We start from the raw sequence: 23890 nt of genomic DNA on the forward strand, positions 1-23890 counted from the left end.
ATGGATAGATTGGGATTTAGATCATAATAAAAATTTTGTTCTCCCTCACCAATATGCGTTCAACATATATGATGATAGAAATTTTTATGTCACATGTTCTTGATTATAGTTTTAATTCTTATTAAATATATATAAATATTTTAGTGAGTATGTAGTGAAATTAGAAAATAAAAATAGATAAGGAAAATAATAAAGAATGCAATATAATACTATTGAATTGGAAAGTCTAGAGAAATTAAATATAATATTTTTTAGGTATTATTATTGTCTTTAATAGTCATTTTATAGAAGGTTATATATGTCATTTAATAATTCATAATAGAGTTAGGTCAAATGAGCATATTTGGAAAGTAAAGTTTAAGAACAAGTGTAGCGGAGAGAGAAGGATCTCAGTCAAATGGCTCCTCTAAACCCTAACCGAGTCTGTTCCGCCACTACTGCTTTTCAACGTTGATCACCATCGACTCCTCTGATCCTTGCTATCACCATCCTCCTATTTCATGGGCATGGGCATGGGCTATGCGCTGGCATCTATGGCGACCTTGATAGTCGCCCAAACATCAATCACCAAGAATTCAAAGACGATGCCAAATCCTTTTACTCTGCCGGCAACTTCACCGTCGATATTACTCACTTCTCTGAGAACATCAATCTCGCTCTGACCAAGCATGTCCTCTACGCCAACCTCCATGTATTTCACGGGGGTGGCTTTGCTGCGGCTGATCTGGATCGCTCATTACTTATTCGAATCAACAATCTCATTGTACGAATGATGCCTACAATATATGCGCTTGTTTCGCTGGATGTTGCGTCTCATGGACTCGTGAAGAACAATACTCGGGATGTGCTTTGGTCAGAGATGTTCCAATCATGGCCAGAGATGCAAAGAACACCAGATGTCTGGGTGCCCAGATCAGTGGGGTGGTTGGGTTGTACTCGGACTCCAATCAATGCCAAGTTCTTGATAACTTCAATGGTGAGGGTGACGACGAGAGTACCTACAATTTGGCCAGAGTGGGTTGGACGATGGCTGTTGGGCTGGCCAGAATCTATGGCAGAGGAGATGCAGATAGGTGTCGACGGTCCGGCCTCTGGTGAAAGGTTGTGGGCATCTCTTCTTGGGGTGTCCATAGTAAATTGGAGTTCCTTGTTTTTGGGTTTTGCAAAACTTTGGGCCCAATATTGGGCTTTTGGCTTTTGGACCCTTGGAATTTGGAAACTTTGGATCTGGAGGTCCATTTCAAGCTGGAGTGCTAGGTTGCCTTCTCTTTTCCGGCACCGGCGACTTGCGGATGTTGGCCAATATAGAGTAGTGTTGTTGACCACCAAATATCCCTGACCTAGCTTGAAGGGCAAGGAAAAATTATAGGTAGGTATGGTAGGGGCCTATATACTATGTCTTACTATTCTTCATAGTTTATAGGCTCACTTTAATAAATGAGCGATTAGTTCGAATATATATGGTTTGTCTCTATGTTTCACAGTAGTTCTCTTACTACAACTTCTTAATCTGTCTAGTTGAAGGCAGCAGAAGGATATGTAATGACCCTCTTGACATGCTTTAATGAAATCCACATTTCTTTTAAAAAAATAAATATATTTAGAGATCTTAATAGAAACACTCGACCATTAAATCGAAAATATTGCAGATTTTCCCTATATCCATATTGTTGAATTGCGTCAACTAAATAATTATAGTTTACTGGTTTAGGTTATTGGGCCATGATTGGGAGGCTAGTCAATGTATACTTTTATTAGGAAAGGAGGGAAGTCAAGGGTGAGGAGACCAAGTTTGGCTCCAAAAACAACCGCGACAAATGAGTCCAGGGATTTAGAAAATCCAATAAAAATAATCGTTTGCTTTTTCAAATTTCAATCGTTGAGACTTGAGACAGACAGATTCCCTCCTTAATTTGGCATACTGAAAAAGCGTAACTGTCTCCTGGCATTCTTCTTTATCCACCCAATCCAACTCGCCCATGAATTTTTCACAAAACCTACCCACATTTCTAATTTCATCCTCAAGAGTCGATCATTCTGGGTTTTGTCAGAAGCTGTTGCTGTTGTGGGGTCACGTCGCCGGATGTATAGCTAGCCAGCTTCAATAACAAACACATCTATCCAAACTGATCCAACCTTCCTTGTGCCGGATCGCATTGGTCAGTCTCGAGTATATTTTGAAATGGAACCAAGAGGCCTAGGTGGTTTCGTTGCGGCTGCGTTGGTGGTGCTTGTTTCGGCATTGGTCATCGATGTGTCCGGTAACTTGGTTTTCCCGGTGAGCCATAAGTTTAATGGTAGAGATGGCGCGTCTTTGAGTGAACTTAAAGCCCATGATCATCGCCGTCACGCTAGATTTCTCGGGGCAGCCACCCAGAATGCTATCGATATAACTTTGGGCGGCAGCGGCAATCCTACTGGAAATGGGTACGTAACTAACTAATTCATTCAAAATTTCACTTTTCTTCTTTAAAATTACTTTTTTGTAATGGTCTCATTATCATTTATTTTTTCTGTTCAAATTGTTGTACAAAAATGATCACTTTCATTACACTGCTTTTAACGAAGGAATCAGGTCCTGTAGACGTTTGTACATATTAATAATGAGCATTATCTGAGCTGCATGCTGGGCACTTCCAAACCTTTGGTTCTAGACTTCTAGTGTAAGCATCACGTTATTAAACGCGTTATTTTTAAGATTTTGAAACTGGTAAAGAACCAACATTGGGAGGGGTTGGTACCGCGTGAGGATGATGCATGTAGTTTTGGCTTTGGTGCTGATCGTGCTTAGTTAAAGCTTACATATTTGAATGTCTGATCAATTGGTTTCGATTAGTTAGTGTATAATTGATTGCAGGCTCTACTATGCTAAACTTGGGATTGGGAATCCTTCACACGACTATTACGTGCAAGTTGATACCGGAAGTGACCTACTTTGGGTGAGTTGCGCTGAGTGCGGCAAAGGCTGCCCTGACCATTCTGCAATCGATGGTGTTAAACTAACACTTTACGATCGAAACAGCTCTTCCACTTCAAAGGTAGTGACTTGTGGTGATAACTTTTGCACTTCCATACACAAAAAACAAAATGAAAGTCAAGTGTCCAACTGCAAGCCAGACGAGAAATGCACCTACCATATTGAATATGGAGATGGAAGTACAACTACCGGATACTATGTCAAGGATGATGTGCAATTTCAGAAAGCTACCGGAAACCTTCAAACATCCTCCACTAGTGGATCTGTAATATTGGGGTACGTGATCAATCACTGACTAGTTAGTTGCATGTAATCACTTGCATATCTCTTTAATTAGTTTCATATTATGAAAGTAGCTGCCTGTGATTAGCTCTAAAGGACTACTCCTGATTGCGGAATGTACACATATAGGTGCGGGATTAAACAATCCGGCTTGCTAAATAACCCTCATACAGCAGTTTCCGGGTTAATTGGTTTTGGACAGGGAAATGCATCCATGCTTTCACAGCTAGTAGCCGCAGGAAAGGTGAGGAATAAATTTGCACATTGTTTGGATAACACGAAAAAAGGTGGTGGAATCTGGGCTATAGGAGAAGTGGTCGAACCCAAAATGAAGTACACATCACCTATCGTACCAAATCAGTACGCACTAGTGCACTACTACTATGTCACACTATTGATCTAATCTCTTAATTATGCTTTAATGGCAATTAACACTTTGATTACATATATGTTGGACGATCAGGGTTCATTACAATGTCGTGTTGGAGAAAATGGAGGTTGGAAGTGATGTTATTAAACTTCCTACTAGTGGTGGTGGTGTTTTTGATAAAATATTTGGCAGCAGTAGTACTTCAGACCAAACTATGGCAATTTTTGACAGTGGGACAACATTGACTTACTTACCACCAGAGTTGCAGGAACAAATGGTGAAGAAGGTATCTGTGCTAATGTCATTTAGATTTAAGTTGTCGACTTGGTCTATAAATGTTACTTCAATTATCTCTTACATCCTTATTTTGATCAGATATTGTCTGCGGAGCCTGGATTGAAATTGAAAAAAATTGATGACAGCGAGTTTACATGTTTCGAGTATTCCAAAAAGTAAAGCACTTTTCTAACAGCACTACTTATTCCTTCTTAATTATTGACTAATCGGATGTTCGTCTTGAGCTTAACGATGTACTTCTGCTGTCGGTTGATGCAGCATTGATGAAAAGTTTCCTATTGTTAAGTTCAGTTTCAAGAATTCCGCTTCATTATGGGTGTATCCTCATGATTATCTGTTCAATTTGAAAGTAAGGGCTATGATGTTAGTAATTCTTTGTAACCAACAAGGAACCTTGTATAATGATTTCCTGATCAACTAACTGACTAATAATGACGTATTACATATAACACAGGAGGATCACTGGTGTCATGGTTGGATGCCATCTAAACCTGGATCAAAAACCGGCATTCTTCTGGGAGGTAAACATCACATGGATAATCTTAAATTTTTTTGCTGCAGTAGATATAAGCAATTCTATCCATTCATTGACATGCAATTGTTAATTTCCCTTGGCAGATATGATCCTTTCAAATAAGGTAGTCGTATACGATCTTGAAAAGCAGGTCCTTGGGTGGGCTGATCACAACTGTGAGTAGCTAGCATTGACTTGTGATTAACTTAAATGCTGATTCAACTGCTTGTAATATGGTTTTGGTGTTTGATGAATGTTAGGTTCTTCAAGCATAAAAGTGAAAGATGACCAGTCAGGGTCAGACTACTCTGTTCAGTACCACAATCTTGCTTCAGATGCTTCCAGCCAAAGACTACCAATGTCATTCGTGTTATTAGCAACCGCTGCTGCTACTGCTATGCTGCATATGACTTCTATATAAATCCATCGCTCTCATCTCACCTGGCTAGCTATTTATCCGGCCAACTAACGAAAATAGTACATAACACAACAGCCTTCATTCATTAGATGCCAGTGCACCATAAGCAAATCCATGATTGAAAACTATGCTTCTTGATGAGATTGATTCTAGTGGAAGTCTTTTATAATATCCACCATAATTCTGGGGCACATTTTCTTTAAGATGAGCTTTTTTGCACATTTTCTTTTAGGAATTCTTGGGTACTACTTTGATTTCGATCTCAGATGTGATATATTGCTGATTATGATACAGTATTTATACAAGAAGATTGATATATAGAACAAGTAATACTTATAAGGTTGTTCTCAAAAGTTGTACAACAAAATAAACAAGTGCCAGGAACAGAGCAATTTGATACACATCTCTTTGGAAACCGTCGTCCCTTTGAAAGAACTGATCGAAATTCAATCAAAAGAAATAAAGAAATTTGATCAGTGAAGCGATAATAACTAACAAGCAAGTGAGCTCAATTAATTTACTGTTTACTAGCTAGCTGACTGACCTTAGTTGGATCACCATAAGGGTCTGGAAAAATGTCCATGTTCTGTTTTTCTGTTGGGAAGCGGCTGGAAAGACTTTTAACTGCATCAGTCAAGTCTTTTCCACCCTCAATTGTTGCAAACAGACGACGCGAGGTCCAGAAATAGGCTTGCGAAATGAATGAAGAAGCTGATAAATCCCAAAACTCTTCATGTCGAGTCACTTGGCCACTGATCTGATTCAGAGTGAATTGGGAGTTGATTTTTAGAATCAAATCTCCTCCTAGTATGTTCTTGGGCTTGCCTTTGATTGTCCATTTTATACTAAGCACACTGGTCGATAACATGCTCATGTCTTGAACACTCTGCACACAATCAAGTATATTAATTAGCTAATTCATTACAGAGAATATATGTGATATTAACTAATTAAGGAAGAATAAACTGTTTCATGAATTAGGAACATGGAGTGACTAACCACAGAAGGCTTCTCTAGTGCAGTGGTTATCCATAGTGGTCTCTTGTACTTGTCACGACCACTAAAACTTCTGACGGGGTCCTGAAATCACAAGTAAAATGGGGGATTACGCCAAGTTTGAAATTAGGGAATGAACTAGCTAGTACGTATACATATTACGTAGCTGACCTTGTATTGAACCGAAAGAGCAAAGGTTCCAAGGGCGCGATTGCCTTCCCGAAGCTCAAGGATGTCTCGGACAAGCTGTCGAGCAGTGGCCTCCACCAAGGGGCTGCTAATGCACTCAAACTCGTCGCAAAGCTCCCCAAAGTTCAAGCCATCCACAATTCTATCAGCCTCTGATCTTAGATATTCTTTATCAGAGTCAGAGGAGGAGGACAATTCAGTCCCACCCTGATCATTTGTTACTGCAATGTAATATATCAAGCAATTTATCAGTGACCTAATTTACAAGTAGCTAGGTAGCAGCAGCTAGGTTCTTACCGCGCAGTAAAAAAGGGTGGTGGACATGGTGTGAATCTTGGGAGGAAGACGCAGTACTAAAAGGCTTGGAGTACTTGGAGATGAAAAATATAGATTTACTATTAGCAGCAGTAGTAGTTTTGCTTTCGCGGCGGCGAAGGCAGCAGCTGGTGGTGGTGGTTGTTGCTGCAAGGAGCGCAGTGAATGTAGTAGCACTAGTACCAGTAGTGCAGCAGCTATTCATCATCATGATCATCATCATTTCTCCTACCCATAAATAATATATTAATCCTCTGATACATTGCAGCCTCTTCTTGTTTAACTCATTTTTTCTGGGTTTTCAATGTTTCCCTCTGGTTTTGGGATAAGGTTTGGGTAGCTTCTAGTCTCTGTGTGTAGGTGAGTGCGGCCACTTGTCATTTGGTGATTGGGTGAAAATGGGAGACCCACAGGCTCCGACCTTTCATGGCATTTCAGGCTGTCAGCTATTACATTCATAGATGACTACTCGTCTCACCTGAGTTGATACCAACTAGTGATCCAGTAGTCTTCCGTATATGTGTATTGTATGCAACATTAATATGGCCTCACGTTAATGTGGCTTTGAACATGTACACGCTTTCCTCATGAGCAAAAACTGGCCATGGATACATGTAGAGGTAGTACGTTCATTGATTCAATCAGCATATGCAAGTCATGATATTGTTTCCTTTACTTTTAAGAGTATGTACTACAAGCTAGGTTTCATTCATATTTGGGATGAGCGATTCAAATGAAAGCCGATCATGAAATTATTTTGTGTTTAGGACTTGAAAGTGTCCACTTTAATTACTAAGATAGGATTTACTTGTTACTAATATAATCAAGTCTCTGTTTTTCTTTAAATCTTTTTTTTTTTTTTTAGGAAAATAGATAATTTCATACATTTATTCATGGTCAGAAGGCACGTACATCAAATGTTGTCTTACATCAAAATCATAAATGATATAAGCTATCAAGCAAAGGACATGTGACTCTCACTGCTAATACATTCGCTCATTTATAAGCCTAATCATATGAACACAAGTCCAAACTATCTAAATCCTTGTAATAACAACCCTAGCCGCCCAGAGACCTCAATTGGTGTACAACTAGTGAAACAAACTTAGATAGCAGGAGACCATATTCATACACTAGACCGAGAGACACTAGATAGTGTAATCAAACCATACATCCTGCATAAATTCTCCAGGGTCCCAAATCCAAGCCCATAGGGAAATCTGACCCAACAGAAAATTGAATTGGACCCCACAGCAGCCCAACCTTCTGAAAGCCAGATCTGATATGGACACCCAGCGCCGGGCACCCATAGATGGTCGTCGTCTGTCAGCCACCCATAGTTTCGACTGCACCCAACAAAGCCACCAGCCTCCCTGGATGAAGGATCCGATCAGCTAAGCCATCGACTCTGGGTCCCAAATCCAGATCTTCCATAGGGCTCGTGAGAACCGCATCCGACTGATCTGAAAACCCAAGAACAAGAAGCCCAAATTTAGTGCTTGAGCACAACCATCGCCGTCGTCTGTATGCACCCACAGCAGCCATAATATCTGCCACCACAGCAAGATTCCAGTTCCTGTGCCTCCATCGAAAATCTTCCAATCCCTATAAGAAGGGAGACGCCACTCCAACCCGATCTCGGGTCTCCTCACCCAGCCTAAAAGAAGTCCCCACCATGGTCGCCACTGGAAACTGAACCATTATAAACAGCCTGTAATCCTCCCCTCCCAGAAACGAGGAAAGAACTTATCAAAAGTCAGCCACAATCATACAGTAAGTGGAGGCCACAAAGTCCTCCCTGGAAACCACACCAAGAGGGTGGCGCTAGGGTTCGCCGAGGAAAGGCTCTCGACTCTCATTCGTTAATGGTTTAGGATGTTGAGAAGTTTTTCTTTAAATCTCTTGTTTTACTTTGATAGTATCATATATAAATCAAGTCAATATAATTAGACTCCATCATAAAAAGTGATTATTAAGATACCGATCTATATACGTACATAACAGTTTAATAATAATTCGTCTCTCGAACATTAATTAACACAAATTTAAAAATAATAATAATAAGATTATCAAATCAGACTTCATATTCAATAAGTATGTATTCCGGCCCCTATAGCAAGTAGATGTAGTGCATTAAAGTCAAGAATCCAATGGAAGACCTAGCTGCTCCTTTGAATTTTGTTATCTAATGTATGTTTGAGGAGGAGATTGCGAGGTAGACTTGGAACAAATGCGTCTTGGTAGTGGATTAACAACTAATTGATTGTAATTTTCTTTATCATGCTCTAGAGTGATGGAGAGACAAGGATGCTCCGGTCACTCCAACTACATCTCCATCAACTTTGACTCAACTAATTTATTATTATAATATTAGATAAATTTGATAAGTATTTTAATTGTTATTTGTTTTTTTTTTTTGAAAAGGTTATTTGTTTTGAATAAGTGGATGTCCTAGTCTAGCTAATAGGAATTTTTTAGTGTTTACCAAACCTTCACGGAAATCCCATGAACTTGGGAGTTGTTAGTAGTAGTCAAATTTTCTGCCAACCAGTTTGTTTTGTAGGCTCTATTTATACAGAACTTCTATTCATATTGTTTAGTTTCTATGTTGATAATCGAACAAGTAATTCACCTGCAGCGGGCATTTCCTTGCTTGCTAAAATTGAAGTTCACGCCCAGGCCAAGCCAGCTCATATATATAATATATGCAATAATGACAGTTGAACTTCTTCCGACCGATCCATTGTGTGTTTGTTTCTGTGAATTTCGATCACTCTTGGGACGTCTTGTTCACAACGGCAGCCGCTATATATCCGTTTCGAAAATCCCAACACCCACCTATCACTCTTTCACTCTATATAATATATGCATGGTCGTCTATATGTATGTAGAGACAGGCTACAAAACCCCCGTATCCCATACCAAAAATAATATTTTTTTAATACATAACAATTTAATATAATGGTAACCTAATGAATTGGTCATCAGGTTATCCATTCAAATTTTGACACATGACAATTTTTTTTTAAATATTACCAATTTAACAACATATTTGTCATCAATTTGTAATATTGTCTACATGTATAAATATTGTCCTAAATGGAGTAAATACCAAAATGTTTACCCCAATTACACAATCGAGAACTATATTACGTGAAGTGTCAATGCTTTATTTGATATAAATATAAAGATTTATCGCTTGTACAACACATTTGTCGTCAATTTTATAAAATAATTCATAAATTGGTAGATGTTGTCTTAGACCTTGTAATTAACACAAACAGGACATTTAATACAATATTTTTAATCATTTGTCCTTATATTCGTAATAATTGTCAGAGATGTAATTATTTTCTCAATGAGAAAGATTACACAAGATACCACCAAATTACACATTCGAGAACTATATTACGTGAATGAGGGCATATGTCATCAATTTTGTAAAATAGTTCATAAATTAGTATATGTTGTCTTAGACTTTGTAATTACCACAGACATTTATTACATTATTTTTTATCATTTGTCCTTATATTTGTAAGGGAAATTATTACATGGTCCTGGACTATAAAAAGCATTGTCAAAGACATAATTATTTTCTTAATGAGGAAGATTACACAAGGTACTACCCAATTACACATTTGAGACCTCTATTACGTGAATGAGGACACATGCTCTATTTGGTATGAAATATGAAGATTTACCACTTGTACAACACATTTGTTGTCAATTTTGTAAAATAGTTCATAAACTAGTATACGTTGTCTTAGACCTTATGATTACCACAAACAGGACATTTATTACAATATTTTTGATCATTTATCCTTATATTTGTAATAATCGTTGTCAATGATGTAATTATTTTCTCAATGAGGAACATTACATAAGGTACCAGCCAAACTGATTACGTGAATGAGGACACATGCTCTATTTAGGGGGTGTATTCATTTAAGAGTCTAAATTTTTTTTTTTGTATTTTGAAAGTCTATGGCCTCATTTGGTTCACGGAAGGGAAATCGATTCCATTGTCTTTCCCGTAGGGAAGGGAAACTAAAGTTCATGTCAAATTTCTTTTCCGATGTTTGGTAAAGCAGGGAAAACATCCAGGAAAGATCATTTGATTTCCCTTCCGATGTTTGGTTGGTGCAGGAAAGGAAAGTAAAAATATATCAATGTTTCAATAATACCATTCTATTTTAAAATAAAAACAACCTGGAATGAATTTTCAACACTACCAAGGGTACTCAAGCAATTAATGCTAGGGTATTATTGTCCAAAATTATTGCAATTAATGCTGGGAAATGGGATGACAAACTCAATCCCGTGAAGTTTGAGCGGAATGAGTTTACCCCCAACTTTCCCCTATGTCAGGAAAGCATTTCCGGACTTTGTGGTTACCAAACAAAGGAAAGGAATAACTTTCCTTTCCCAAGTCCTCAAATCCGCCAAACAAACGAGGCCTATGGGTATTCAATTGAGATTTTAAATAATCCTTTAAAATCTTGATGTATTCAATTAAGATTTTGAATTATCCATTCAAATTTGCAAATATTCAAAAGTATACGGATTTTTAAGGATTTCATTAAATGCTGGATTTTGAAGGATTTTATAGTGTTTTTTATACATATCACAACTTAAAAATAATCTAACCACTTCCTAAGAGATTTTGATGGATTATTTATCACTATAGCTCTGGAAGCCTTAATCCTTCTAACTAATTAAGCTCACTTTCAATGGTATTGTTAAGATGATACATACACATGTTTCTTTTGTAAATTAGATATGAAATAAATTATGTCATTAGTTTAATACTTTATTTTTTGTGTAACATTTTGGCTGATTAGTTTTCTCTTATTATTCATATATCATTACGCACAACATAAAGAATGATAGATTGCCACACACACACACTTGTCATTGATATAGCATTATAGTTGGATCTATACATCTATTGCTTTTAAAGAAGAAGAAAAAATTAACCTACCAAAAATATCACAAGAACTTGTAAAATCAAAATAAATATGAAGGTCCAATTAATTAGAATCAATCAGAGTCCATATAGAATTTAAACAATCCGTGGATTAAGTAAATCCATGGATTATAAAAACTCAAACAAAATCTTTTAAAATCTGAATTGAATACATCCCCTTAGTCTAAAATATGAAGATTTACCATCCAAAACAACACATTCGTTTTTAATTTGATAAAATGATTCATAAACTTGTAAATGTGGTCCTAGACCTCGTAATTACCAAAAAGATGACATTTTTTACAACATTTTTCGTCATTTCTCTTATTATTTTTTTTTTTTATAAATATGATCATATGTGGAATAAGTACCATAATAGAATTAAATTTCCACATCTATAAGGTAATATATTGTCATCATATAAGTAATTATTTGATTTAATAATAAATTACTCAAAGTAGACCTCAGATATAATCGATTAAGGAAAGTACTAATGATGCACTTAATTAGTAATAAAAGATTCATTACTTTTTTATTTTTCAGAGAAAAAGATTCTATAATTAATTATTAATGATTTAGTTAATGAGTAAACAGGTTACTAACCTTTTAAATATTCAAGGTCATTGGATATATTATTAATCCAACGGTCTAAAATATTCAAAAAAATGGTTGTATAGCAAACAGCTCAGCACTTTAGAATTTTCCATGACTAATTTCTCAATTTCATTGTTTGACCTAGCTACCTGCTTATATATATATATATATATATATATATACACATACGGTATAATCAATTAAAAATTTCAGTATCAATGCGACCTCCGCCCATCACTTCTAGTTTGACTCCAAAATTGTACCTTTTCTCTTGTCCTTCCTCCCCTTGCTCTCACATGCATTTCTTGTCTCTATATATAGCCCGGCCCGGGTGTCTTTCTTTATGCGCAGCATTAATATAAAACCTCAGTTGCTTGGCTTCATTTGCTTCTCAATTCTCATTCTCATTGGTTCTACCAACCAACCGCCCACTCTCTCTCTCTCTCTTTCTCTCCTCACACAAACCTCGTTTCTCAAGCACCTCCAGCCATGGCGGGCATGGCCAGACCGTTGGCTACAATTCCCACCTGCTTCTCAATCATAATCATATGCTTAAGCTTGATAACAATGAGAATTGAGGCAGCCCCTCAAGGCTCTCTTGTCACCCAGCTTCCCGGCTTCAATGGCACTTTTCCGTCCAGCCACTATTCCGGGTAAGCAACCCGCTTGGTATATGTAATCTAGCCATATGTGTTTTCTTCTTCATGTATTTGTATAGGTTAATTAAATGGGGTGGAATTAAAATCCAAAAATCATAATGAATGGTTGTGTGTGCTTGATTATTAATGAATGGTTGTGTGTGCTTGATTATGTATGTGTATGTGTATGTAGATATGTAAGCATAGGCTCAAAGAAACTTTTCTACTACTTCGTAGTGTCAGAAGGGAGCCCCGCAGACGATCCTGTTGTCTTGTGGCTCAATGGCGGACCCGGCTGCTCTAGCTTTGACGGATTCGTCTACGAACACGGTACGCTACTCTATATATACCTACACTTTCGTGTCTTTTCTTTTTCTCCCTCCACTAGTCCGGCCACCACTAGGCTTCACTCCACTACGTACCGCACCGTGTACTACTTGGACGTCCACATTCTTTCCAAATTGATTAAATTAAGGGTTAAATACTATTTACTCCTTAAACTTTCAGGGAAAAAACAGTCCAGTCCCTACCTTTTTAATTTCATACATTTACTCAATCATTACTCAATTTTGAACCAATAGGTCAATTCCGTCAAAAAACTCTATTAAAATGTCTATTATACCCTCAGTTCATCTTTTTTCTTTTTCTTAATTTATTTTTTTATATTTTTTTTTCCTTTTCAGTTTATCTCTTCTTCTTCCACCTCTCTTCTCCTTCAACATCAAAATTTCTAAAGCGATCAAATCAATCCGAAACACAAAACCTCTCTTCATCTGCTCAATCAAAAAAAGGAAAAAAAAAACAAAACAAAAGAGAAAAAATATCTTTTCAAAAAAGAATTAATTAATTAATTTAAAAATTTGAGGGTAGAATTGATATTTTTGGTCGGAGAATAACAAATTGGACCTATTAGTCCAAAATTGAGATATGAGGGAGTAAACATGTGAAATTGAAAAGGCAGGGACCGAACTGTTTTTTCCCTAAAAGTTCAGGGAGTAAACAGTATTTAACTCTTAAATTAATTTCCCGATAGGCCGGTATGTTTTTTTGAGTATTTATTTTGTCTTGTAAGTTCGAACTCAAGAGTTGCAAAAGTTTTATAATGTTCTGAATTATTGAAACTCTATGTTGTACCTACTTAATTTATATATAATATGTAATAATTGAATTTCTAGTTGCCTTGAACCGGCCGGAGTGCTGCAGATGAAGCCTATAGATAGATATAAGATATAAGAATATTTGCAGTCAAAGTTGGATTAGCTGTGTGTGCAGCGTGCTACTTTAGCAAATGTGTGTAGTCATTATCATCTTGTCATTAATTTGGGGCCTATCAATTATCTAGCTTACCTTACTTGGGTCACGCAGTCACGGATACCTGTTGAGAATTGTTCTATCATTGGATACAAATTAGGTGTATATATTCAATTATATTGGTTTCACGTCTACGTCTTATGTAAGAGAGCCCTTTCTATAATTGACTTACAGATTTTGGATCCAGTTAATCATAACAGATTAGATTTTACCTGATCTAACAGTGAAAAATCTCAAACTATGTTATATACCAAAATGTATTACTATTATTTGTGAAATGATCAATACGTGTATTATTTGAATATTTTACGAGAGTTTACTAACAAAGATATAGAATGTTCATAGTAGTACACATATGGATATGAGCACGTACTTGTATGAATAGTGATATTTAATTGGGTCGTTATTTATGTACATGTACGTGCAGGGCCGTTCAATTTTGAACAAAAATCGAAAGGAGCATTGCCCACTTTACAACTTAATCCTTACAGCTGGTCCAAGGTATATGCATAAATTAAGTCTAAACAGGATTATCTCTTAATCCTTTAATCAATTATGTGGCAAGCAAGTTAGCTACAAGCTAGACTAATCAATTGAGACTGAATTTGTTTTAGGTTTCCAACATGCTGTATTTGGATTCTCCTGCTGGTGTTGGGTTTTCCTACTCAGAAGACCCAAGCCAATACGTAACTGGGGATCTTCAAACTGCTGCCGACACCCACGCCTTCCTCCTCAGCTGGTTTAAGCAGTACCCGGAGTTTCTTTCCAATCCCTTTTACATTTCCGGGGAGTCTTATGCTGGAGTCTACGTCCCTACTCTTGCCTTTCAAGTTGCCACAGGTAACAAACAGTACTACGTAATTGTTTCTCTATCTCTATCAGTCGCTCGATATCCAGTCTTGCAAAAAGTACTGATCGATGATCGTATAACTACTGTATGTAGGTATTCAAAATGGAACAAAACCAGTTGTAAATCTCAAGGGTTACATGGTGGGGAATGGAGTCACAGACAGAAACTTTGATGACAATGCTCTTGTCCCTTTTGCTCATGGGATGGCCCTCATTTCAGATCAAATTTATGAGGTGCATTCGTGTTTGAGGCACAATTGTTACATCATATAATTAAATATTTGGTGCATGGCAATAAATATTTAAGTTGCCTATATGATATTAATGCAGGGAGTTATAGAAGAATGTGGGATCAACTACTCCAACTCATCTAGTCCCAAGTGCAATGAGAAACTTAATCTGGCTCGCGAGGTATACATAACATCTACGATCAGTTCATTTGCTCAATCATTCAAGCCATTTTATTATGCTTGTAACTTACTTAATTTAAGACAATGACAATTGATGTTGATTGTATATGTTTGTATTAGGCTCTTGGTGGACTAAATATCTACAACATCCTTGAGCCTTGTTACCACGGAACTGAATCAGGAAATGATACTTCTACAACAACCAAAAGCAGCAACTTACCCCTTAGCTTTCAGCAACTAGGCAAGTCGCCTGAGAAGCCTCTCGGAGTGAGAAAGAGGATGTTTGGCCGCGCTTGGCCTTATCAGATGTCAGTAGAAGATGGCTTAGTCCCTTTGTGGCCACAGCTAGCTGCTAAATCTAACTCACGCACTGTTCCATGCTTTGTAAGTAATTCACACTTCTATGGTTGACATTCTTTTGCCTAGCTAAAATTAGCCAGATATCTCATACTCTCATATATTAATCTATAGATCGAGCACGTACTCACACTCTGTTTAAGCTTTTTATGTTAATCTGTAGAATGATGAAGTCGCAACTAAATGGCTGAACGACCCCGCAGTTAGGGAAGCAATTCATGCCAAGCCTGTAAGCTAATTATTTAGTACAACTATAACTATCCCATTGTTCCCTCATTGAAAGAGTTCAAATATATATGCAGGCAAGTGTGTCTGGTCCCTGGGAATTATGCTCAGATAGAATAAGTTACGATCATGATGCTGGAAGTATGATCCCTTACCACCGAAACCTTACAACCAAAGGATACAAAGCAATCATTTTCAGTGGAGACCATGATATGTGTGTGCCATATACTGGAAGCCAGGCATGGACTAGTTCACTTGGGTATAAGGTTATAGACCAATGGAGGTCTTGGCTATCCAATGACCAAGTTGCAGGCTACTTGCAAGCATATGAAAACGACCTCACCTTTCTGACTGTCAAGGTCCGTATCTGTATAATACTCTATGCTCTACATCATTGTTTGCTTTGGTATAACTTTATTATTGTACTGCCAAGAAAAGAGCTCTGCGTGGTTTGGTTTGTATATTCTGATGGAGTTTGTTTGATTTGTTGTGGTGGCATTGGCGTGGGGACACAGGGAGCTGGACACACCGTCCCTGAATACAAGCCACGGGAGGCACTCGACTTCTACAGCCGCTGGTTGGCAGGAAAACCGATATGATAGTGTATATGACGGCATAGCATGGATAGCATGGCCGGTGACCGGGGAGAAAAGATAATCTTCTTTTTCATTTACGGCTAATTAAACACAGCAGCCGCATTCATTCCATTTTTCATCATTTTCTCTTATTCTATGTCTGTAAAATATAGACAACTGATTTTTCACATCAACAACTGTAAACAGCCATGTATCTTTGTAATAATGAAAAGGTTAATAATGCCAGCCACGACCACAACCTCAAGGTTCAAGCTCATCCCTAGTCGTTCCACTTGCGCCGAACTTCACAACCTACCCATACAATATCAGGAAAAAGTGGCAGTCTACTGTCTAGCATCCGTATATGTAAATATAAAAAATAAATGGTACTATAACTCTATAACTCCACCACCACAAAGTGGAAACTCCTCATCCTGAATGCACCTTTCAAATTGAATTCCAAATGACAGGACAACAGCACATTTTCCCATTTATGAACAAATTGACATTCTATCAACTGATTGAAAACAACACCCCAATCAGTCTCAATACCTCACCCGCCGCTACATATATATTATCTTCAATTCAAGAAATTTGAAAAATGCAGTAGTGGGAAAGCTAGCTTTCACGATTCAATAGCAATGTAGCTAGTGTGGTCACTGGCGGTCCTGATGCATGGAGCTAGGACTCATACTACATTATCCGATCTGGTTTTGAATCTTAATTGATTATGACAAGATATGGGCATATTATGGAAGCTTCATAAAAAGCCAAGAAAAAATCAGCTAGTTTTCACTCTTGGTATCTATCAGCAAACTTCCAACTTGGATGCCAACTTGGATAGCACCCTAGCTAGCAAAAAGATGCATTATACATATCTTGGTCATGCATCACATCAATGAAAGTCGACAACTAAGCAACAATCCACAACAGAAGAAAAGCTAGCTAATTAGCTAAATATCTTCATTGCAAATGCAAATTCAAATGCAAATGGACCTAGTTAGAAACAACATTGCATTGCATTGCATCTCAAGAGGACAAGGGTGACCTTGCAAACTGCCAACTAAGATGAGGCTTCATATCACAAGATTATTATCAACATAATACACATGAATTTGTTTCAAACAAATAAATTATAGGACGGAGAGTTGGATTTTACAAAAATTCCAATTCTACCCACAATAGAAAGGACAAATTTTCCCAGACATGCTAATATAGTCGGGAGGGCCCCCCTCTCCGGTCAAAATTTTAACTTTGATGGCCCTACAAATCACAGTTGTGTTGAAGAAGAAGAAGAAGAAAACAGAATGGGAGACGAGGAAAAGAAAAGGAAAAGGAAGAAGAAATATATAAAAAAAAAAATAATACAAAACAAATTTTGTGGAACAAGGGAAGATCAAACCTTGTTCCGGGCCTTCATGTCTTCTTTTCCAGGCACAAACCTTGGCAGAGTCAACAATGTGTTAACACGAGAAACTCCTTCCAGAGCAGACCACTCTATACCCGATTCCGAGTTAAGTTCCTCTGTGGCATTCTCCTTACTTCTCTCTTCCTCTTCATCTTCTTTGTCTTGAAAAATCTCTTCGCCATTTCGGACAGTCCCTGAGCGGACCATAGAAGTTGGGATAGAGACATCTTCTTCATTCTCACTCCCAGCATTCACCACATTCACTGCAGTAGGCTGCTCACTCAAGTTATTATTAGCAGCAGCTGATAAGTTGTTTGTGTCTGAATCGAGGTATAGGCAAACTACAGCACAGTCGTCTACTTTGGAAGTTGGGTATTTCTGTCTCCAGGCTCGAACTGCTGACTCAACCAGCGCTCGAGCTGCAGAGGAACGTGCAGGGGCTGATGCTATAATGTCTACCACTTCTTTGTTAGACAGAACATCCCAAATCTGCCAAAAAGTTTCAACTTTTTAGATTCAAAGAGCAGGGGAGAAAATTAGGAGGAGGAATAAAGAGGAAGGGAAATCTAATATTGTTTTTGTAAGTGGCTTCAAATTAGGTGGCTCCATACCCCATCTGTGGCTAAGACTATAAATTCATCCTTCTCAGTGAGACGCCAATAGGATACATCAGGCACTGAGATCAGACCGAAATCCTTGAGGCAAAAATCTCCAAAAGCCCGTGCCATGGCGAGACCAGGGGAGTCATTGTTTGGCAGCCAGACCCGACAAACCTCTGGTTCATCATGAAGAGCAAAAACACGTCCCCTACACTTCCGTATTCTTTCTGCTTCCGCTGTACAAAACAAAATAGAAACAGAAAGAGATCTAAGGATACCACTATGATGACACAACGGATAACTCGTTCACAAGTATTTATTTATTCCATTACCAAATAGTACGGGAGCTTAGGAGACCTTGATCTGACTGTTTAATGTCAATACCACCCTTTTCCAGTTCAAATTTTTTAAGTGAATGTTGGTATATTGTAATATGGATTCAGAAACTAAGTGCGAAAGAAATAATACATGAACAATCACCGTGCTGCCGTTACAGACTCTCATATACTAACAGAAATCCCGAGTGTTTATAGACAGTGTCAATTCTGCATTGGATGTCCCGCGAAAGTACATTTACACAACAAGTCATCTTGACAAAAAAAAAATTCAAAAATTCAATGACACCTCCAAGACAAATTTCTGCATCTTTCGAACATCATTGGATGCGTAAACCAGTTTTGAAGGACTCAGCAAAATCCATAACAAGAAAGGAGAAGGCCAATAGGAACTTAATTGGTGAAAACTGCAATTTCTAAATTGTAGAGCATATCCACTGAAATATGAGAGAATTCTATGTTTAGTGACAAAGGGAACAACAGCCCAAATAAGACACTTCTTTTCCTCTCTTTCTTTTGTGAATTGCGAACTTAATTAAACATGTTTCATGACAGTATTCATGTCGTCATGACGGTGGAAAATGCTAATATTGAATTTTTATGCATGAACATAAACCCAGAATATATATGGACACACAGATGCATAACTAGCCCAAACACTTGCCTTCAAACCACAAACGATAGACAAAGAGAGTACCTGGAAGATTTGGTTTGAGATCCACAGTCAACTGAATTGCCAGTAGAGTGTTATCTTTATCTCTTGTGCAAAGAACGGCTCTGGAGTCCCCAACATTTCCAACGATTATATCCCGACCCTGAGAAACATGCCAATACATGCATGATCAAGATCATTACCTCACAAAAACAAACACCAAATTGGGACTAGTTAAAGGATTATGAAGTCACCTGCTTAATTAGAGTTACTGCTGTTGTCCCACTACAAAAGCAATCGATACTTGGTTGTATTCGCAGTTCCCTGTCCATAACTTTGAAAGCTTTCAAGAACGACTCTTTCAGTGTCTGAAAGATCTCAGGGTGCTTTTCTGATTCCCCAGAATCAACGGAGGCCCTGAAATCTTCATCAACAGACGCAAATGCGGTATCATCTGAATTCAAGCTTCCAGCAGTGTTAGGGCTGATCTCTTTGAGAACTTCCTCACTGTTTAAGTTCACTTCCCAGTGTGAGCTCAACTTGAGAGGAAGTGAATCCCTCACTCTCTTAGCAACCATATGACCATATGGACCATGGCCATCAAAAACGCCACAGAAAACTGTGTCTGTTCTTGAACCAAAATTCTGAAGAGCACATTAAGAAGAGTTAGGCACACAATACATAGCTCGAACTTGCAGATAAACTCACAGAAGATTTTCAAGATCAATGAACTTGGTAATTCAACTCTAAACCCTTGTGTCAAGCAAAAGATATAGAATTAATAGATTATAGCAGTTCAAGGTAAAAAGGCAGGCAGGTACATCAAACATTTAAGCTGAAAATCTTATACGTTTTTTTTTTGATACGTGAAAATCTTATACGTTGCATATCGCAATGAAAAGAACAAAAACTAGCAATATAAGAAGAATGAATCTACAAACCATAAAATAAAACAGTTTTTTTATTTATATAGCAATAAAAAGTATGAACAAAGCAGATTCATCTTCAATTACATAAACTGCTAGCAATTGACATACAAAAAAGCTACTTTATATATATATATATAGGTATAAGAAAGAGTGGGAGATGAGTGAAAAGAGGAATGGAATTAAGAAAGAGTAAAGGGGAAGAGATAGGTATAGCTAACCTCCCAAACAATCATGGCATCTTGGTTGGTTCCTTTCTTGCCCTGTTGAGTAAACAAAGAAGCAACTTCACTAGAGCCATTAAGGAACATTCTCCCCGGAATCCTATGCAGCGCGGGGTCTTCCCGGCGGTGATCAAATGAAGAATTGCGGGATGCAGATTTCTTCTTGGAGCTCTTCCTCCGGCGGGAGGCGGCTCCCCAGGCAGGAGAGGCCGGCGAAGAACCGGCCATTGGGCTCCTGCTTTCTGCAGACAAGCAGGAACCCATTCTCAGGGCCCTGATTATGTTGAGTATGCACTCCAGAACAGCCGAGCAGTAACAACCCCTGTTCTCAATTGACGGATCCGTCACGGGCCCCTTTGTGACCACCAAAGGGGTCACTCTCTTTTACACAATATATATATATATTCCAATCACAATCTGCTCAAACCCAGAACTCACTTCACATATACCAACAACACTTGTCCTTCTATCTTTTTTCAGAAAATCAAGGCAAACACTGTTTATAACCTTTTCAATGCCCAAAGCTAACAGCTGCCAAACATGAGATAGATTAAAGCAGATCTGTAACCAAAAGCCAAAGCCTCTACCTTTTCATCACCTAATTCGACAAGAAATCTTGTCGTCATCTAGTCTAAGAGAGCGGAATCGGATTGAGCTTGTGCTCCTCAGATCAATCGAGCTTCAATTCATCATGGAATGAAACATCGATCCACAAGAAAGGTGGGAAATTTGAGAGAGAGCTGAGCTGAGGGTGAGAAAGCGCAGAGATGGTTAATTTGGAGAGAATAGAAAAAAGAGAGAGAGAAAGGAAGAGGAAGACGTGGGTAATAGAGCCAAATTTAGAGCAAGAAGAAATGAAAAAGACTTCCGAATGTGAGAAATATTCGCAACCACCAACAGGAACCAACTGATATTATATTGCAAAAAAACCCGCTCCTATAATATGACCTGACTTTCTAGAGAGAGAAACAGACAGACGAAAAGTTCTTCTCTTTCTTTTGTAGAGAGAGAGAGAGAGGGAGAGAGAGCCTCTTCTTCCACAATAGAAATAGAGGTTGAATTTCTGTTATCTCCATCTATCACATTCACAGCTGACAGCCCAAGGGGCAGGGGCAGGGGCAGGGGCAGGGGCAGGGGCAGGGGCTTACATGTACAATGTTGCATGCATCGTTGCATCATGTATGCATTCATTATTGGCAAAGAATGGAAATAACATACTTTTATGGAAGCTTTCGTATGAATGGGATAATTTTATCTTTAACCCACTCATTATCTCAATCCATACATATGTCATATTCCTCAACTTCATCCCCTACGAATACCATTTTCTCTACTGTTTTATCCGTACCCATTTTTTTGGCGGGTAACAAGACTATCACATGAATAGTCACACTTTATCATAATGATGCTTAATTACATTTTATTTCTCTAAAGAAAATAAAAAATTCTGGGTTCGTGTATGAAGGAGCGGTGAAAATGGAGCTTGGCAATAAGGATAAAATTGTGGATAAGAAATGGCAATTAAAACTTTTGGATATAACAATATGCAGCTATTAGAAGTTGTCAATTAATTTTTTATTTAATTCCAACTATATATATATATATAGATGGATGTTGTTTTTATGATTTCTTAATTTAGTAATAGTGGGATTACAAAGTAAATGCATGAGAAATTCTCTTGTTGATGATTTGCATCGGATTCTCTCTGTACTAATTAATAGCGATCGAAGTTTGTATTACATACATGCATGTTACTATTTACATTAACAGCTATGAAACACATCATCCTGTCCCTTAAAAAAGTGAGTACTATATATCCTTGTCATTTCTGCGTGGCAACTCTGCTCCTACTCCTGGGATACTCAGTACAATGAATATAAATAGTATATATGATCCATATTGGCAATATTAATCGCATGCTTCCACTCCATTTATTTGTCTTTTTTTTTTTTTTTTTGCCTTTTGTAATTCTCAAAATGCTCTACAAGCACAGTACCGTAGAAAAAGATTTGTTCACTGTAATGAACTTGTTCACAAATAGTTTCCCAGTAATTAAAGATCGAGATGAAAAGCAAGTTGCATTTACTAAAAGAAGGAAATAGAAAAGGACCGTGGAACCCAGCTGTATGCTAAAATGAAGTGTGTAACGACACTGATGATCGAGGACATGAACATCATTATCAATCTAGCTATCTAGTTTCGAGCTCAACGTGATTTACGTGACCTGCAATATATAGCTATATATATGTATCATATATGAGAACTATATAAGATCATTCAATCTCCATGCATATGTACATATCTATATCGAGGATTGAGCACTACATACCAACAAACTCTAAACTTTATTCAGTCAAATAGTCACATCACATCGTCATCGATTAATAATAATCTTCACTTTACTAAATTCATTAATTATATATTAATTAGTCACATTTTGCATGCCTTAATTCTAGAAGCCTTTATTCTGTCCACAATGATGTTACTTTCCATCCCATTAAAACTAATTACATATGAGAATACAAGCACAAACATATATACATAAAATTTAGTTTAAAGAAATAGATCATGTAAAGAATGTGTTACGTTAAATTGTTAGTCAAGTAGAGACAAAAGAATCTATTTTTAATTATGATTGATATTTATTGGACTTTCATTTTGTATCAATAAAATATAGCTAGGTAGCACTTGAATTTTTTATAAAAAAACAAATGCAATATATAAAAAGTTGCATGAAAAACGCGCTTGGTTTTTCACCTTTTCTTGTGATATTCAGAATTGTGCTGGGGACCTGGGGTCCTATCCTCATTCCCTTCAAACTCAATTGTATTAGGGCACATTTACTTAGTTGGAAGGAAAGAGAATGATTACGGGGTAAAAACATTCCTGCGTTTACTAACACATAAAGGAATCGGAATGATTCCGGGTAAAAGAATTCATGCGTTTACTAACACATGAAGGAATCGGAATGAATGTAGGTCTCACCTCCTTATCAGGAATTGATTCCTGAATACTCAGGAATTGATTCCTGAATACTCAGGAATTCGATTACGAAGGGGGGAGATGGGTTTAGGAATCATTCCTCCGGAATCAATACCGATTCCTTTCTTCTCCCATTCCACTTGTCTCCAATTCATGATTATTTTCTATTCCAAGTAAACGTGCCATTAGTTACTTGGTTCTCATGAAAACAAGACTACATAATACACATTTTCAGCCCAGGCCTGTCCAAGCCAATCTTGGCCCAAGTGCAGCCCAAACGTGTCCTGGCCGCAATGGAACAAGCAGATACATCTAGCGACAGAGAAAAACAATAGCTAGCCTTGGAAAATTTGAAGATGGAAGAGGAATGGCACTTATTGATTACTTGTGGTCTGCTATAACTAGTCTAGCTGGGATTTGTTACTTAAAGGAATATCAATAACCTTGAAGCAGAAGATACACAAACTTGTAAATTGAATAT

At 37.6% G+C, this 23890-nt stretch overlaps 4 protein-coding genes across 4 annotated transcripts; 2 read left to right on the forward strand and 2 right to left on the reverse strand.

The window, feature by feature from the left end:
- Nucleotides 1-1956: 1956 nt before the first annotated feature.
- Nucleotides 1957-5061, forward strand: LOC112192394 (aspartic proteinase 36-like). The gene is made up of 9 exons (XM_040515957.1): nt 1957-2427; nt 2858-3253; nt 3389-3619; nt 3723-3915; nt 4005-4081; nt 4185-4275; nt 4381-4447; nt 4545-4616; nt 4701-5061. The coding sequence occupies exons 1-9, from the start codon at nt 2183-2185 to the stop codon at nt 4859-4861; spliced, it is 1533 nt and encodes a 510-aa protein (XP_040371891.1). The 5' UTR covers nt 1957-2182; the 3' UTR covers nt 4862-5061.
- A 43-nt stretch (nt 5062-5104) lies between these two features.
- Nucleotides 5105-6684, reverse strand: LOC112191390. The gene is made up of 5 exons (XM_024330734.2): nt 6341-6684; nt 6026-6264; nt 5858-5938; nt 5403-5744; nt 5105-5293 (listed from the first exon to the last, which is right to left on the reverse strand). Exons 1-5 carry the CDS (start codon nt 6579-6581, stop codon nt 5192-5194), a joined length of 1005 nt encoding a protein of 334 aa, XP_024186502.1. The 5' UTR covers nt 6582-6684; the 3' UTR covers nt 5105-5191.
- Nucleotides 6685-12252: 5568 nt separating this feature from the next.
- LOC112191391 (serine carboxypeptidase-like 20) lies at nt 12253-16542 on the forward strand. The gene is made up of 10 exons (XM_024330735.2): nt 12253-12571; nt 12750-12886; nt 14295-14368; nt 14482-14707; nt 14811-14950; nt 15047-15127; nt 15247-15510; nt 15647-15712; nt 15786-16067; nt 16224-16542. The coding sequence occupies exons 1-10, from the start codon at nt 12408-12410 to the stop codon at nt 16305-16307; spliced, it is 1518 nt and encodes a 505-aa protein (XP_024186503.1). The 5' UTR covers nt 12253-12407; the 3' UTR covers nt 16308-16542.
- Nucleotides 16543-17327: 785 nt separating this feature from the next.
- LOC112191392 (probable protein phosphatase 2C 33) lies at nt 17328-21407 on the reverse strand. The gene is made up of 5 exons (XM_024330737.2): nt 20425-21407; nt 19532-19921; nt 19323-19440; nt 18303-18526; nt 17328-18180 (listed from the first exon to the last, which is right to left on the reverse strand). The coding sequence occupies exons 1-5, from the start codon at nt 20689-20691 to the stop codon at nt 17680-17682; spliced, it is 1500 nt and encodes a 499-aa protein (XP_024186505.1). The 5' UTR covers nt 20692-21407; the 3' UTR covers nt 17328-17679.
- Between the last annotated feature and the right edge of the window lie 2483 nt (nt 21408-23890).

This window comes from Rosa chinensis, chromosome 3, assembly GCF_002994745.2.
Source record: "Rosa chinensis cultivar Old Blush chromosome 3, RchiOBHm-V2, whole genome shotgun sequence".
NCBI lineage: Eukaryota > Viridiplantae > Streptophyta > Magnoliopsida > Rosales > Rosaceae > Rosa > Rosa chinensis.